This window comes from Diachasmimorpha longicaudata, chromosome 2, assembly GCF_034640455.1.
Source record: "Diachasmimorpha longicaudata isolate KC_UGA_2023 chromosome 2, iyDiaLong2, whole genome shotgun sequence".
NCBI lineage: Eukaryota > Metazoa > Arthropoda > Insecta > Hymenoptera > Braconidae > Diachasmimorpha > Diachasmimorpha longicaudata.
The window spans coordinates 7,283,166-7,298,803 of NC_087226.1; the positions used below are offsets into that span (position 1 = coordinate 7,283,166).

The window sequence follows — 15,638 nt, forward strand, 5'->3', positions numbered from 1 at the left end:
TTTACAATAAACACATTACCCCTCTAAATCAATTTTATATTTTATTATTATGAATTGAAAAGGTACCAGCAGGCTTTTGACAGTAAATTTCCAACATTATTACACTATCATTCGTTAGAATACTGATGAAAAAATGATCTGGGATGATCGAAGATGGAGGGAGGGAATAAGTGGGCAAAACAGAGACAAGACTGAATTATCACTAGGAATTACAAGTGTATCTACAAGTTTGTTTCCTTAGACAACAATTGCATATTAAAGTGACAAGTGGATTATTAAATTATTACTTAAATTACGTAGGGAGGTTATTGCCTGCTACTATCTCTTCAAGAAAATTTACAACTCAAGAGTTGGTATTTTTCATTTTTTTTTTCTCATTTTCAGCTTCTCAATTTAAAAAATTCGGCCTTTAATGCCTTCTCTTGTCACACTTACATCGTATGAACTTAAATAACTGGGGAGAAACGAGATCGAGACTTTTTGGGAGTGAATAAACTTGTTGCACTGGCTGAGTACGAATGGAACAAGATGTTTGTTTTCTTAAAAAAAAACTAAAAATCAATTTTAAATCTTGACAAATATGCATTTACATTTGTTATCAAGAACGTCACAGGGGAAAGCGGATTTGTTGCAAAATATTTCTTAATCTATGAGGATGTTACAATCAACTCAAAATGAAATAATCACAAACTGGAAATTCCTCTCCATATTATGCAATTGTTTCATGATAAATCCACAATTAATAAAACATACAATTCAATGATGACTTCAATTTTTGAGAATCAATGTTTCAATGAACTTACAAAAAACCTCGTTATCCTCAATTCACCCGTCGCCTCTCAATTTCATAATAAACACTTCGATAATACTTAACCTCTAAACAGAAGAAAAATTCTTTGTTGTAATTCGAACGTATGTTATTAATTTATTTAACTACTTAGAATTCACATTGTGAGTCAGGTTTCTCATTCGATTGCCCCGTTTAACTTGATTTGGCAATGATATTCATGAGTACCTTATTGCTTTCGTTATTCACTGCAATTAAGTGAAATAAAAGTTCAATTAATTCTAAAGTTTTCCTATCTATTACAAAAGAATCAAAATATCTACCTTCCGCAATGTTTCATTTAATGAAATTGCGGAAAAATTATAGATTTTTTTTCTCATTGACTTCTTGTGTCTGGGGATAACGATTTGATTTTTCATTCAATTATTATTCCACCAATCATTTTCATTTTAGTACATTTCAATTGAGTTGAATACTCCCGACAAATGATTTTAATTCATTTATTCCACTTAATCACAGTTATCAATCATGTAATGGATTAAGTCGACTAATTATCAGTAGTATCAAGTAGTTAATCAGTAAAATTACACCGTTATTTACATGATTGTGCCCAAAAACGAGCAACCCTCCAAAACAAATCCCTTCAACGTAAGTAAGGCATCCCATCTAGAACTCCGTAAAAAACTGAGTTAATGTTATTCCATTATGATATTCTTCATCTTTTATACAGTTCCAATTTATCGAGTATGAAATACACGGCAATTGGACGGTTAGGTTAATCATATTTACTTTAATGCGTATATCGAGAGACGAGTGAAGAAGTTATTGATGTGGTGCTGAGGGAGAATAATCTTTCTGATTTTCTTCTTTTCAATTTTTTTTCTAATCCAAATATCGAATTTCTAAGCACAACCATCGGTGAAATACACGGCAACACTAGTTTTTTTCATTGTTAAGCTACAGACTATTAGATTACTCAAAACAGAAGAAGTTAGAGCTATGATTTAAACTTTTGATCATTGATTTGGCTCCACTTTTTCATGATTATTCACGATTTTTAGGCTGCAGCTAATGATCGGGATGAATTTGTTGTCAATCAGTGAATCGATAATTCAAGTAACTTGTGGATAATGCGAGAAAAATAATGAAATAAAAGTTGGAAAGTAATTTTTTTCAACTTTATGACATATGTGATTGAGAGAAATTGAAATTGTCGAATTGGGGGAATTGATTTTGAATAAGATACAGACTGGATGGATGTGATATTTCAGCTGCCACGTACACTTGTTGAAGACGCCCCCTCGCCTCTTTGAACTTTCAACCACTCGACGAATTCGTCGAGCATTACTGGCCCTGGAATAGTTTAAAAATTGCTTTAGTGGAAATTTTTTCATTGTAATTCGCGATAAAAGTATCGAATCCAAAGAAGACTTTTAGATAATAGTGGAAACTATTTCTTCAATTTCAAAACAATTCGGGATTTCAAAAATTTTTCAAAATCTTAAATTTAGAAAAATACTTCAGAACAGATCCCTTTAAAAGTTTAATCACGTTATCCCGACTCTAAATATACTAGACGTAAAATGATTATAGTACTTACAGGCCCCATCCAGATCATAGTTGGATAAATCATTATTAATAGTTCGTGAAAACTCAAGAATGTTGCACCACTGGTCTTTGTTGATAACTTTGTACTTGGACTGGTCTAGAAATTGTGCAAATTGGGAGAATAAGGGCCAGTGTCTTCCTAGCAGTAACTGCAGCATCACACGGGCTGTCTCCATATCCATACTGCGTTGATCTTTATCCTGATAACCATCAAATGACAAATAGACCATCTCTCATCACTATTTAATTGTCCATGCACATTAGTAGAGGGATGGTGGGTAAATCAATCACAACATAACTTTTCGACTAATTTCTTCGCCTGCGTTTTATTCCTTCACTGTTGTTTAAAATCACTAACTAAAATAATCGCCGTATTTGTCAAAAATTTCCCTGAAAAGACATTTTTACTGAACTTTCTAATCCATTATTATAGTGGAAATCATAAAAATGAGGAAATTTTTTTTCCAGCGCTCGATTATTGAGCTGACTATTTATTTTCTCTGTTAAAAAAAATCACGTTCCATTAATTTTCAGTGAAAGAGAAAAGATAATCTCTTCCCTGAAAATTAGAGCCAAAATATCCCTGAAATTTCATTTGATTCCTACAATTAATAATTTCTAACAAATGAAAAAAATATAAAGCTCACCCTGGCAAAATCATACGCATATCTGTAGATTCCCTTGAAGGTGTGTGGCTCATTGAGTAAATTCCTCAGGTATTCTAGCTTCTGTTGTATTTTACCTATCGTATCGCACTGCAACTCTGATAAACCTTTGAGCCACTCACTCATTGTGAAAAATCCCATTTGACGGGCATTCATTTTGTAAGCGAGTACAAGCATAACAACATTCTCCGGCTCTACAGCAATGTCCTCGCAGAATTTCTCCATTCCTTCGGGTCCGAGTGTATCTGGATCATCTGGCACTGTGTACTCCCTGAACCACGCGATACATCGTTTCTGAGAGAACGACGATGCACTTGAGACATCCTCTGTTTTTGTGTAACGCCTGGCGCTAAAAATAAATATTAGAGATGAGAAATATTTCACTCGTGGTCATTATGTGGCCAACTGATTCAGCCTTTATCATTATTCTCTGCTGTTATCATTGCACTTCACAGACCTGTTGTCATCCATGCACTGTCAGGGAACCTCTAATGAATGTCAAATGAATTTTTAATTCAACTTTTAAATCCGGAGATCAATTTTAGAGGATTATTTGGATAATTTAATCGAATAATTGACGCCTCGGAGGGAGAGGGGTGAATTTGATACTTCTGGTATTGGGGGTGGAATATGTGAATTGAGGAGAGATGTTGGAAAACAGAAAATTGGACCAGCTAAAGTGACTAGGAAGGGCAGACTAAAATTGTGGACTGTCTATTTTTATACCGCCTCTGCACCACCACGATGTCGGTATATCCAATGGAGACTACTGTCTACTGATGTAATGGCTCTTGGGGTTAATGAGAATGATATGTATAACGGTGTTCTTATCGTTAACTGCTGCCTCTGGGATTACATGAATTTGGCGAAGAGGGGGCTAATAGAAAGTTATTGTAGAGATTGAGTTGGTCAACGATTTTTTTCATAGAACTGTAGCTTTTTGATATTTTCGTTGTTTTGGTTCTTAGAGAAAGGTTTTGGGTTGAAGGGTTGCATTTATGGATTCTTCTGAATTGTACGTGAGGACATTCTTCTTCCTATTGAATTTAAGATGATTGTTATCTCCATTAAAAACCACGCCATTTTTTTCCATTTTCCAGCCAATTATCTATTTTTCTCCCAATATTCATTAATCAATGGCAATTGACTCGACATGGGAAAAACAAGAAAGAGTGTGAGGAATGAGATCTAATCCCACGCTGAAACAAGCTTCAGATTCTTTATTTCTGTTCAGCGTGGGAAATAAAAAACTAAATATCAGCAAAACAATTCACCCAGATGTGTGTCTCAGTCTTTTCGAGGGATGCCTCGGCATACTATCCTCATGTGCACTTGGTGACATGTCAGTGGATGAATGGTGATGATAATTCGTATTGGAGGGCGCTCTCCGCTTACTGCGAGGCATCCCTCCTCCTCTTGCACCCAATGATTGTCCTATTCGCGCTGGTTCAACGGTTATTCCGTATCCTTGAGGCAACTCAGGTGGGAGAGCTCCCCCTGACCACGAGCCCTTCAACATCAATTTTTGTTGGTTACAAATGTCTGAAGAATTCAATAGAGCCAGTCAATCGAACATAATCATGACTGTCATTACTTTCATTATTTTATTATTTTAAAAGTATCACTTTGCAGTTTAATTGTTTAAAATTCTGTTTTCTATTTTTAAAGTCATTCTGTTAATTTTCGTAGAATCTTCAATTCCCACAAACTTTGTGATTCAGATTTTCCTCGAAAGTTCTCCTCTTATCCGACCCAATATTAGCCCAAAATCAAATCATCACAAACAATTACGACTTATGTTGCAATTGAAGTTTCGGTTCTCCGATAACGTAAATCTGCATACGAGTCCTTCAACCGCAATTGTATAATAATAATTCTCTTCTCAAATTATAATTAACGCAATTTGTGACAAAAACCCAATAATTATGATGATATATACTATTTTGTACTGGAGAAATAAAAACGTCAAAGTCTCACAATACTGAGGATTTTTTTGTTCAATTTCAACTTTTCACCCTACCCAAACAATCCAAAATCAGATAATCTCAAATAATTTCAGTTCACCTTGCGAATGTAGTTTCTAATTATAATTCTCTTGCAGAACTCAGTTGAAAAAATTAATGCTCATTGCGATATTCACTTCTTCCTACTCCAAAAATAAACACAAATGGTTTATCAACAATCTTTGCTAATCGAAATACGGTAGTTTTTCACTTTGTCACACAAAATAAATTCCTTCTGTTCAATCCCCATATCTCCTGAAAAAGGTATAAAGTAAATACAATGGAACAAAATAAAATAGACGAGTAAAATCGTTAAACTCCGGTATTATTAATACCACTGCGACAATTTATGACGTGAACCAAAATCCCAAGGTCTCCCAATAGTTCCGGATTTTCCACTAAATTTCCACCTCACAGTTCCACCCTGACCCAAAAATCAAAAAAATCCCAAAACCCCATAACCCTAAATAATCTCGACTCACGTTGCAGCTATACTGTCGATTCTCCGACAAATTGAATGACCCAAGCTGATCAGTGATAAACTGTGTCCCGTAACGATTCTCCTGCTCCTTCTCAGCCGTCTCCGACAATATTGAGGTTAGGTTCATCAATACATCCTATGCCCCCAAAAATCACGTTTTTTTCAAATTTCATCAAATCCCTTCGACGTCTGTCCGAACATATAAATATTAATTATCATATAATCACAGTCAGTAAGTGTTCACAAACACATTACATATTACAAAATTATTGAAATTACTGGAGATGCAGATGGATTTTAATTATTCCTCAGCCCCGGATGCCTTAAAAATCGCGTTCAGCTGGCGATGGGAGCAGAATGTTAGTGATGGGGCTCTTGGTGAAGGGGCAGGGGGCGTAGTGGGGTTCTGAGGGAGGAAGCAAGGCTGAATAACTTTGGTTTGTGTGGGGAGCAATTTTTTTCCCTCACCCTTTTTTTGCAACTGAACAAAAGAACGAGATAATCAACCCCTCGATTGAATAACTAATGAAAATAAAAATCAAACCTCCCCTGCACTGCTCCAAAGTCCATTTTGCAAAATGCATGGAGAACGAAAGAGAAATGTACCAGAAAATTTTGGCAAAAGAATTTTTTCTTCAATAATTTTCAAGTGTAGAGAACATGAAGTAGAAGCAAAACCAACCTTTATTTTCAACTCTATTGAGCAGGTTATTTAAGGCGTGAAGGGAGGATTAATGGCGATATTAAGGGGGTAGTTAATTGTTAATGATTGTGATTATGTGAATAAATCCAATTTAGGTATTACCCCTAGGCCCTACAGCCTGTCACTGCCAACGACTGTTTCCTCTCCTCGTCGGCCAAACATGGGAGCCTGGGTGTAGCCCCTGCAGATGTCAGTCCTCTAGTTGCTTCCGGAACATCCACATTGTTGTGTTTTTGGAAATATTTATTGCGAAAAGTTGGGAAATAAGTTGAGTGTCAGGGAAAAAGTTGAGTGTTTGATATGGCTGTTTCACAACTTCGAGTGATGATGATAAGAGCTGGAGTCAACAATTTTTTACAGAGGTACATCGAGTACATGTACAGGGTAGCTAACCAAGATCGACCATGTATTTTTGGACGATTCCATTCGATTTTTTGTTATATTAGTTAATTGTGGGTCACTGAGAGAAACTAGGTCTATTGACGGGAGCACGACTGTGAATAATCGATTACATTGGAATCAATTCATCAATTAATGAGTAATTATTGGTATGCCGCTTTATGGTCTGATTATTTCATTGTTTTTTTTATTTCGAGTTTTTCATTGATGGCAATTTAGATAAAAAATCTAGGTTTATTAACTATGTTGAATAATTGTTCTTGAACTTTCGTCACTATTAAAACACGTATTAATTATTGTTTATGTACTTCCCATTCCACCAGAGTGATACAAAAAAATGGAAAACAAAAATGTAAACTAGAGATGAAAAAATCTATAGGACGCACATAACACAATAATAAACAATTAATATTAATTAATACCTTTCCAGAATTGCAACGACGCCCTCCAGGCACTCCTTGAAAACGAAAAGTAAGGGAGTTTCTAAGGAGGAACCCGATGAGCTAGACCAACCGATCGTGTACTCGGAGTCTCCAGCTGCGACTTGGGCAGCTAGACATAGTTTCAGCGGCGGTAACAACGATCGTGTCCCTTGGTTCCAAGGTCCCATCGTTGCTGCAAGTACTGCTATCTTCCTCATATATTTTATATATGTACGAGAAGCCAACGATATTGATGCTATCTTCGACCGAGAACTGAAGGATTATTTTGACGCGGTTGACAATGAGCAATTACAGAGGAAGATTGCAAAAAATACAGCTGCGCTCTCTGGGAGAACATAATTTATTTGATCTCTAATTTTCCTTTCGAAATAAGAGTGATAAATTGCTTTATAAACATGTAAATAATAAAAGTTTGTGAGTTTAAAATATTACCAGCACCAGATGTATAAAATAAAGAGTTAATTATGTGGTGATGACAAAAAATGATGGAATGATTTATTCGTTTTGGATTTAACCTCTCAATTTTGCTCAAATGAACGAATTGGATTGTCGTGTGATTTTTTTTTAGTAGAAACAGTAAAATAGATCGGTCGCTTGTTTTACCATTCTGAAGGAAATAAAACTGAACAATCAAAAGGTTCCAGCCAGCTGAAGATACATCTTCTGCCTTTTAACATTTGATTTGGTACGTGGGTGTATGTCATATCATTAAATTATTTGATAGGAATGTAAGCAAGAGAGTTTTGAGGGTCTGAACTATGATCAGTACGAGAAGAATCAAACATACTTGGTCATGTGCTAATAATACAAAATAATGCATTTATTTATTCAATTTGCATTGGATCTTTTCATTTTTGTTCATCACGGATTAATTTAATTGATGGAATCAACCCATTCGATTAAATGAATCAATTAAATTGAGTTCATTCATTTACAAAGGATAAAGCAATTGACCCCAGAATATATTATTCACAATCACTCCCCACTCTATGGAAGGATGATAGATGAGGGTATCTGGAATGCATCGTTTCCAGGTGTCTCTCCAAGATGCAGCTACAGTTGTCATCAGCAAAGTTATTGCACCGGTATTATCCCTGGATTTCATCAGCAATTTTACTGAGCCTAGAAGAAGTCCAAGAGACTTAGGAAATCAAGATATATGATAGGCTGGATTTTTTCCTAAAAATTGTGTAAACTGTCGATCTTTCAACAAATATTATCGTTCGAGCCAGTCAGTTCAGAAAAAATATTTCAAAAGATATGATTCAATTTTCTAGAAAAAGAACATATATATGTCCATTTATTATTTTAATCCTGTAACAACTCACTGTTTGTGCTTCTGGATCGAAAGACCCAGCAGAAGAAGGTATAAGCAGGAATCACTTGAAGGTAAAACCGTAGTCTCGTGAGAAATCCTCCGAGACCGATGAGGATTAACCTCAACTATTGAAAAACCATAAAATATCATCATCAGCGAATAAATAAAACAATACATTGTTAAATGATGTTCGCTCAATATTTTAATTCTTACTGTAGTGAAAACTGAGTAGTAAACCCACGTGGTCGGCATGAGAAATAAAATAATAGTGAATAAAAGAGTTCCAACGAATAGTTGATCAGCCTGATACTGACAAGAGTCAACGCGTTCTCTCAGCGGATTTCTCTTCTTGCCAAGGAAGAGGCGAAACAGAGCTGTTAAGCCTCGTATTTGAATATTGAATAGTCTGAAAAAAAAAGAATTCACAGATGCAGTTCATCAAACGTTGGAATTTCGGCATCTGGATGGTTGACTGCCTTCGTTGCATTAATTTACCTAGCTGCGTAAATATAGATACAATAGGTGTGGAAGCTGACAAGTGCCAGAAGATCAGCAGCGATTGATATTTGGAATGTTATTCCCAATCTACCAAACAAGAGTAGTACTTCGAAGAAAAAATCCATGACTGGTTTTATTGAGACTAGGAATGTCCACCAAAGGTGAATGTGATAGAGGAAGAATTTTCCCAACATTTTGTTGAAGGAGTGATTCAATTTTAGTCCTGCTGGTGAGCCCATCAGCCAGTGGAAGAGACTCTTCAATGATTCAACGACTTTCTGTGGAGCAAAACGTATTTATTTGCACATTCCCTTTTAAATTTGCCGGAAAGTAAAAAGTTTTATAAAAATGTCTCCGAAAATTGTCTCAATATACATTTTACCAGCTACGAAAATTGGAATTAAAGAATTCTATTTTTCTGTTCTTCATAGAAATATGAGAATTCCGGCCCATTGTTGTTTAACCCTTAACAGAGTTATTAATATCTCCAGGACATCCCGGTAAAAATACTCGTTCCATAGAGGATTAGCAGTAAACCGTTTTATGGTACTTTATGACAATCCTCATAAGTTTAACCTTGCTCATTCTTAAATTATCGTTATCACGTTATCATCATGATGATTTACCTCAGCATTATCCAGTAAAATATGCGACGGTGGTATTCCCCCAATATAATGCAGAAGTAATCTTAAAGCCATCACTCCCAATGTTACATCAAACATTGTAGCTAAAATATGATTCCTAGTTTTCAAGTTGACTCTCCTCTCCTGAATGACGGTAGCCAACATCCACTTGGTGTTCTCCAGCCACCCATTGACATGGAGTCCCAGAGTGGAGTACTTGAGTACAGGCATTAACTTATTGGTTACCTCCCCAAGAAACGTCACAGGATACATGAAGCATGAAAGCGTGTACATGAGGAGACTCTCCATAATCCCCACAAAAACCCCTTTTGCCTGAACTTCGATCTTCCTCCTCTCGAGGATGTCCTTCAGTTCCAGGAAGTGATTACCCGGATGATCATCACTCCCGAATAACTCGGCCTTCAACAGTCCCACCTGATCGTAAATTATTTTGACAGTGTGCTGCGTATTCAGGGTCATTTCTATCCTCTGATTGTCCACAGTCACACTTTTTAAATAATAATCGTTTGATTTTTTACCCTTTGAGGGTGTCGAGGAGATCTCTATCCAGTCGCACATTCGCTTATCGACCTTGGATACCTCATTGGAATTGGAATAATATCCAATCAGGTCGGAATGGATTTTTGGAGTTCCTCGAGAGGGTGATTGTGTTCCAATTATGTAGAATTTCTTGCTCTCACTCTCCTGGTCATAAACAACTTTTCCTTTTATATATCCAGGAGATTCGATGCAGAAGTTCCTGGGGATGAACACTAAAAGCGACTTCATTGTTTTGTTCATCTGAAAGTGAGGTTTCGAAGCCTCTGCGATGGCTAATCAACGATTGAGGCCAAACCCATCGAGGTCAGGAGGCTTTTAATGGACAAAATTCATGTTTGAAGTCAGTGAGAGTGATTCAATACGTGGAATGGAACTGCAAATCGAGAAAAAATTATGACTTTCGTCTGGTCTTGTGAAAAAATAACTTTTTAGGTACAGCAAGTGTGCCTAAAACGTTCCTCTTCCACATTGTGATGGGGAAAATGGTTTGATACTCGTGAGACAAGTAGTTTTTGACTCGTAGGAGGGTTATAACACGAGCCAGAGGCCAATTATGAAATTCCACGTGTCAAAACTTTTCTGCACTGGTATACAAACAGATCATTGTAGCATCAGATTCATTGAACGAGCTTATAGTTATTGAAATGCTTGAATGTCAACTTTTATTATATTTTGGAGGAGGCCTCCGACATCTTGCCTTCTCTTGAGCAATTCTTCACCAAATAAGCTATTAAATAATAACAAACGATCGATATTCCGTTCCAAGTCCTCGAACAACAACCAATAATTAATTAACCAAGCACACGTGTTCACTGCCGATACGACAGTCGCCCATTCACACACTATACCACCGATCAGCTGTTCGGATGGATGGATGTTTGTACGCGTGACAGCCTACCCTATTCGATCTTCTGGGCTTCTGGTAATCGAGTTAAAACCTTTCCGGTTTTTTTGATGTGCCTAAAGAAGGTTCAAGATGATGGACAGTGCTACAGTGACGTAAAAATACACTTAAAAAATTGTAAAGAATTGGTTCAATCATATCAACAGTCAACGGATGATGGTTGACGAAGGAAAAGACGAGGTGACGAGAAATGTTGATAACCAAAATACCTCCACTAACACTCAATGTTGCAACGTGGCGAGTGAATCGCCACGAAATCCATCGTTAGAGGAGAGACTTGCCAGCAAGATGTTGTCGTACTCACGTGAAACAGTTTGTTTATTCATAGGAATTTTCACATTTGGTCTTGCATTCGCTGCACTTCACAATGCGTAAGTTTTAGGTTATGTTTTTGAGATAAAAGTACTTATTTGTTGCGTTATTGTGGGGTTCTTTTGGCTATGGAAATATTTAGAGAGGAGTTTTGATTTCTTTTAACTGAATTTTGGGATATTTATGGAGTTTTGGGTTTTCTAGAGCCCCCAGGATATCGAAGCCGCCACCGGCTCGACCATTTTTCAATGAAACCTCGGTGATAATTGATTTTTATAAGGGGCAAGTCAGTGCTATGGTTGAACGAGTTTCGAGTTCTGATGTGAGCTTTATAATGTATTATGCACCTTGGGATGCTGAGTCTCAGATCGTGAGAGAGGAGTTCGAGATTGTGGCCCAACAGTATCATTCAAAGGTAAGGGGATAATAGTTAATAATAGTTGTGAGGATAATAGTTGTGAGGTGCAGAAATGTATGAGAAGAATTGAAGTTAAATGAAATTTTTTGAAGAGACACTGCAATGAAATTCTAAAATAGGTGGTGACTGTGTTCCTCGTGTCGATGAGGTTAATTGTTTAGTGATCAGAATAAGTTCCTGAGGAATACGAATTTTCTATTCCTCTGAAACCTTTTCCGATCTAAAATGATATTTTGGCATTTCCGTGCAGTATCATGTCTGTACCTCTTGAAGATAAAAAATTTTCTAAAAAAATAATAGCAATTTAAAACAATTATCCCTCCGCAGGTATTTTTCTCGGCCATAAATTGCTGGCACCCAGGCTCAGAATGTCGTGCACAGTACCCAAAGATCCAGAGCTACCCAGTCCTGATTCTTTACCCTCTTCGAGGTACTGGTGTCCAATACCGGGGTATATCGACCGCCCCCTATATGATGCGTTTCCTGGACAACTACCTGCACCCCCTAACCCGAATATCAAGCCAAGAGGAGTTGACTCCTCTCCTGATCGCCAACGAAATAGTCCTCGTAGGATTTTTTAACTTCACCGGGCTACCCTCCAGCCCGGGCTACCAAGATTTCTACAAACTATCAGTCCGATCCCTAGAGGGTGATCCCAACCGAGATATAAAATTTGCATTAGTGACATCCCCTCAGATCGCTGAAGGCTTCAGTATTTCCTCTTTTCCATCAGCAAGTCTGCACCTATGGAACGAATCACTTATCTATCCCTCCGACAAAATTTGGAGCTCCGAAAATCTCCAACGCTGGTTGGAACAGTCTATCCACCGAGTTTCCCTCTGGCTGCAGCCCCCAGGTATAAAATCACTGACCTTAGCCCCCTACCTCAATACTGGCCCTGTCCTTTTCCTCTTCACTCCCAGAAATCCCCTCCATCCCGTCAACTACAACTACAGGCTCCTCCAGGAGATAGCCCTCGAGTACCACAACTGTGATTATCTCTGGTGGACCACCACCCTCATCCAGTATCTTCAAAGGGAGAGGCACCAATCTCAACACACACATCGAGAATCGATAGCAAGATGCTCGGAACTGCTGTCGAAATCTGACGAGAACAGTATTCCCCTCAGCATTTCCCTCCAGCAGTGGGTCAACGATAACTGTTGTGGGAAGATCTTCATGAATAAATGTCTCTTATGTAGAAAGAGGGGCCCTGAAAACGTCTGCAACACTCTCCCAAGACAGCAGAATGAAATTTGTAATCACCAAGACGTTTTCAAGATTATGAACGAAAAAGATTTCGATAAGCCCTCCTGCTGTGACGGCGATCCTTGGAGCTTTGACGCGTCCTCAAAATCGTCAGGTGTATCGACCAGTAACAGGAGGCATCCTTCCTCAATGATCACTGGGGAAAACGATCCACGGTCCCCGGAGAATCTGAGGAAACAAAGTGTTAGGGAAAACTGCAAATATTTTATGATCGGCGATAACTATCATCCTCCAGTGTTTCCAGTTAGTCATCAGGATGATGTTGATGTGCAATTGAAGGCCTCTGCTTGCAACAATAACCGATCGTTGTCCTTCATCGCAATAGATAGTCTCACTTACTTTCATTTTGCTGAGGGATTGGGGATTGATTTGTTGAGGATGGAGAATACTACAGCTGTTGTCATTCTTGATTCTCTTCAGGAGAGCCACTACCTGATGGACGAGGACCTGGGGAGGGAGTCCCTTATCAAGTTTATCAATGAGTTTAGCAATGGATCCTTGCAGAGGAGGCTGAGGTCCGACTCGGGGAGGAGGTTTGCCAGAGACTTTCAGTCTGTCGATGAGTGCAAGGGAGAGAGGAAGGATGAGGTCTGCATTCGTGAACTCACCACCGAGAGCTTTCTGCGGACTGCCTTGGACCCTCGCAAGGATGTGGTCGTTCTCTATCACTCGCCTTACTGTGCATTCTGTGGTGCTGTTAGCTATGTTTATCTGACGGTTGCACAGTATCTGAGGCAAATGAGTAATCTTGTATTCGTTAGAATCGATGGGGATAATAATGACTTGCCTTGGGAGTACAGCATGAATCGCTATCCGGCGATTCTCTTCTTTCCAGCGAAAAGGTAATTTATGAATCAACTGGAGGATATGTTGTCATTCCTTCTGATGACTTGTGTTTATGAATGGAAGATTTGTAGCCATTTAGATTTAAAGATATCCAAGTTTCCTTTGCTCACTGCAGATTCAAGTATTTTCAATTATCGGATTGAGAGAGTGAATAGCTGGAGAAAATTTTGACAAACATCATGAACATTCAGCTTTATTCAAATTGAATTGTGCACAAACGTATTATTTCTGAAAAATTCATTGTTTGTACATAAATAATTACCATTGTTTCAAATGCTAGAAACTTGACTTCTATAAGCATTAAATCGATTTGATGGTGAAGTTATGGAGGAGACAAATTAATGGCTCTCAAAGTCTCAAAGAAGATGCTCTTACTAGACATCAACAATTATTTTATCAATTTTCCTCCAAAAAGTTTTTTTTAGTATTTTTAGATTTTCAAAATGTTTTCTAGTGATGTAGTATTGACCTTAAAATCCTGGCCTGCAAAGCTTGAATATTAAAGTTATGATAAAGTGTCCGGATGCTTATCTACAGACGAACTTTGACTTTTTAAGTTTAATTTTGTGCAAAAAAAATTTCATGATGTTATTCAATACATTTCACTTCGGAAATATGAATAATTAACCTCACCCCTACGCCTTGTAGAATTAAAAACCAAGAAAATTTGTTTAAAACTCATCAGCTATTCCCTCCCATTAATTAACCAATTATTTATTTTCTTAATTGCTCATCAATTTTTTTTGTTACAATTCAATTACAGAAAAGAGGACAGTACGGTCTATCCATTCAGCTTGCCAATAACAATTCCAAATCTATTAAATTTCGTTCTCGCTAATTTAAACGATGATTCACACATCGAAGCACTGGTGAATGTGTGTCACACTGGAGCTGGTGAGCCACCAAAAGACTGCGTAGCTAGAATACGAAGGCTGTGCCTCGATATTATTCATAATCAGCTGGGAATTTACCGGAAGCTGCGGAGACAGAGTAGATACCTGCCGAAGATGACGTTGTCCGACAAAAGACGAGAGATCTTGCGACGTTTGAAACACATTCGAGAGATTCACCTTATCCTCAGCACTGTCGATGATCTCGAGACTGACGAGAAATTTTTCACTATTCTCAAAAAATTCCGTGCGTACTACAGGAATTCAAACAAAAATGACAATGAAATCTGTGAAATTTCGAAGACTCAGGAGAAAAACGAGATAATTAAACCTTTGAGAGACGAGTTATGATCACAATTAATATTCATCTCTTCAAAGAGACTCATTTTATGCAGTCAGATGAAAACAATGTACAGTCATACAATTAATACGAGTATGAGATAATGGAAGTGGTAAAACGTGACAAAACAATCAATTACCTATTGAATGTAAGTAAAAATACCAGAAGAAATTTTTTTTAATACTCATAATTAAACAATTGATGAAAAAATTTTTTTATTCTCCTTGGAAATTAAAATTGTTCCTCTTTGGAACAACTTTAACCTGGACTGATTTAATGAGCCCAATTCCGAGTTATAAATATTTGGAAAAATGTCAAAGGGTCCATCTCGCTCTAATCTTGCTTAAAATATTGTAGGGAATGGAATAGTGCGTAAATTCAACGGAAAACGCCAATTATGATTTCCAAAATTCCAAGTTCTCGTCTTACCACTTCCCCAAACTCTAATCATGACCATCATCATCATCGTTATCATTCCCTTCGTCATCAAGAAAATGTAAATATTGTTAAAAATAAATATATCTATTATTTTAAAGCCGGGGATTCATTTACCCCCAACCATATTAACTC

General features: G+C 37.3%; 3 protein-coding genes and 1 long non-coding RNA gene across 10 annotated transcripts; 2 read left to right on the plus strand and 2 right to left on the minus strand.

Annotated features, from left to right (window-relative positions):
- Window positions 1-22: 22 nt before the first annotated feature.
- LOC135172968 (DCN1-like protein 4) lies at window positions 23-6,490 on the minus strand. Of its 7 annotated transcripts, none has more exons than XM_064139534.1 (7): window positions 6,350-6,489; window positions 5,824-5,884; window positions 5,546-5,733; window positions 4,335-4,570; window positions 3,043-3,409; window positions 2,388-2,595; window positions 23-2,140 (listed from the first exon to the last, which is right to left on the minus strand). In XM_064139534.1, exons 3-7 carry the CDS (start codon window positions 5,669-5,671, stop codon window positions 2,055-2,057), a joined length of 1,023 nt encoding a protein of 340 aa, XP_063995604.1. In that variant the 5' UTR covers window positions 5,672-5,733; window positions 5,824-5,884; window positions 6,350-6,489; the 3' UTR covers window positions 23-2,054. The 7 variants fall into 7 exon arrangements, with proteins under 7 accessions (XP_063995604.1, XP_063995603.1, XP_063995602.1 ...); XM_064139533.1 differs by having other exon boundaries at window positions 6,227-6,368; XM_064139532.1 differs by having other exon boundaries at window positions 5,824-5,950; window positions 6,227-6,357.
- LOC135172976 (uncharacterized) lies at window positions 5,520-7,216 on the plus strand. The gene is made up of 4 exons (XR_010301228.1): window positions 5,520-5,660; window positions 6,356-6,609; window positions 6,694-6,795; window positions 7,077-7,216. It is a non-coding gene; the product is annotated as an uncharacterized LOC135172976 (long non-coding RNA).
- A 664-nt stretch (window positions 7,217-7,880) lies between these two features.
- Pig-q (Phosphatidylinositol glycan anchor biosynthesis class Q) lies at window positions 7,881-10,929 on the minus strand. The gene is made up of 6 exons (XM_064139530.1): window positions 10,787-10,929; window positions 9,532-10,462; window positions 8,903-9,183; window positions 8,621-8,813; window positions 8,418-8,532; window positions 7,881-8,211 (listed from the first exon to the last, which is right to left on the minus strand). The coding sequence occupies exons 2-6, from the start codon at window positions 10,327-10,329 to the stop codon at window positions 8,021-8,023; spliced, it is 1,578 nt and encodes a 525-aa protein (XP_063995600.1). The 5' UTR covers window positions 10,330-10,462; window positions 10,787-10,929; the 3' UTR covers window positions 7,881-8,020.
- Window positions 10,930-11,146: 217 nt separating this feature from the next.
- Window positions 11,147-15,603, plus strand: LOC135172962 (thioredoxin domain-containing protein 11). The gene is made up of 4 exons (XM_064139524.1): window positions 11,147-11,364; window positions 11,510-11,720; window positions 12,051-13,834; window positions 14,602-15,603. Exons 1-4 carry the CDS (start codon window positions 11,147-11,149, stop codon window positions 15,077-15,079), a joined length of 2,691 nt encoding a protein of 896 aa, XP_063995594.1. The 3' UTR covers window positions 15,080-15,603.
- The last annotated feature ends 35 nt before the right edge of the window (window positions 15,604-15,638 follow it).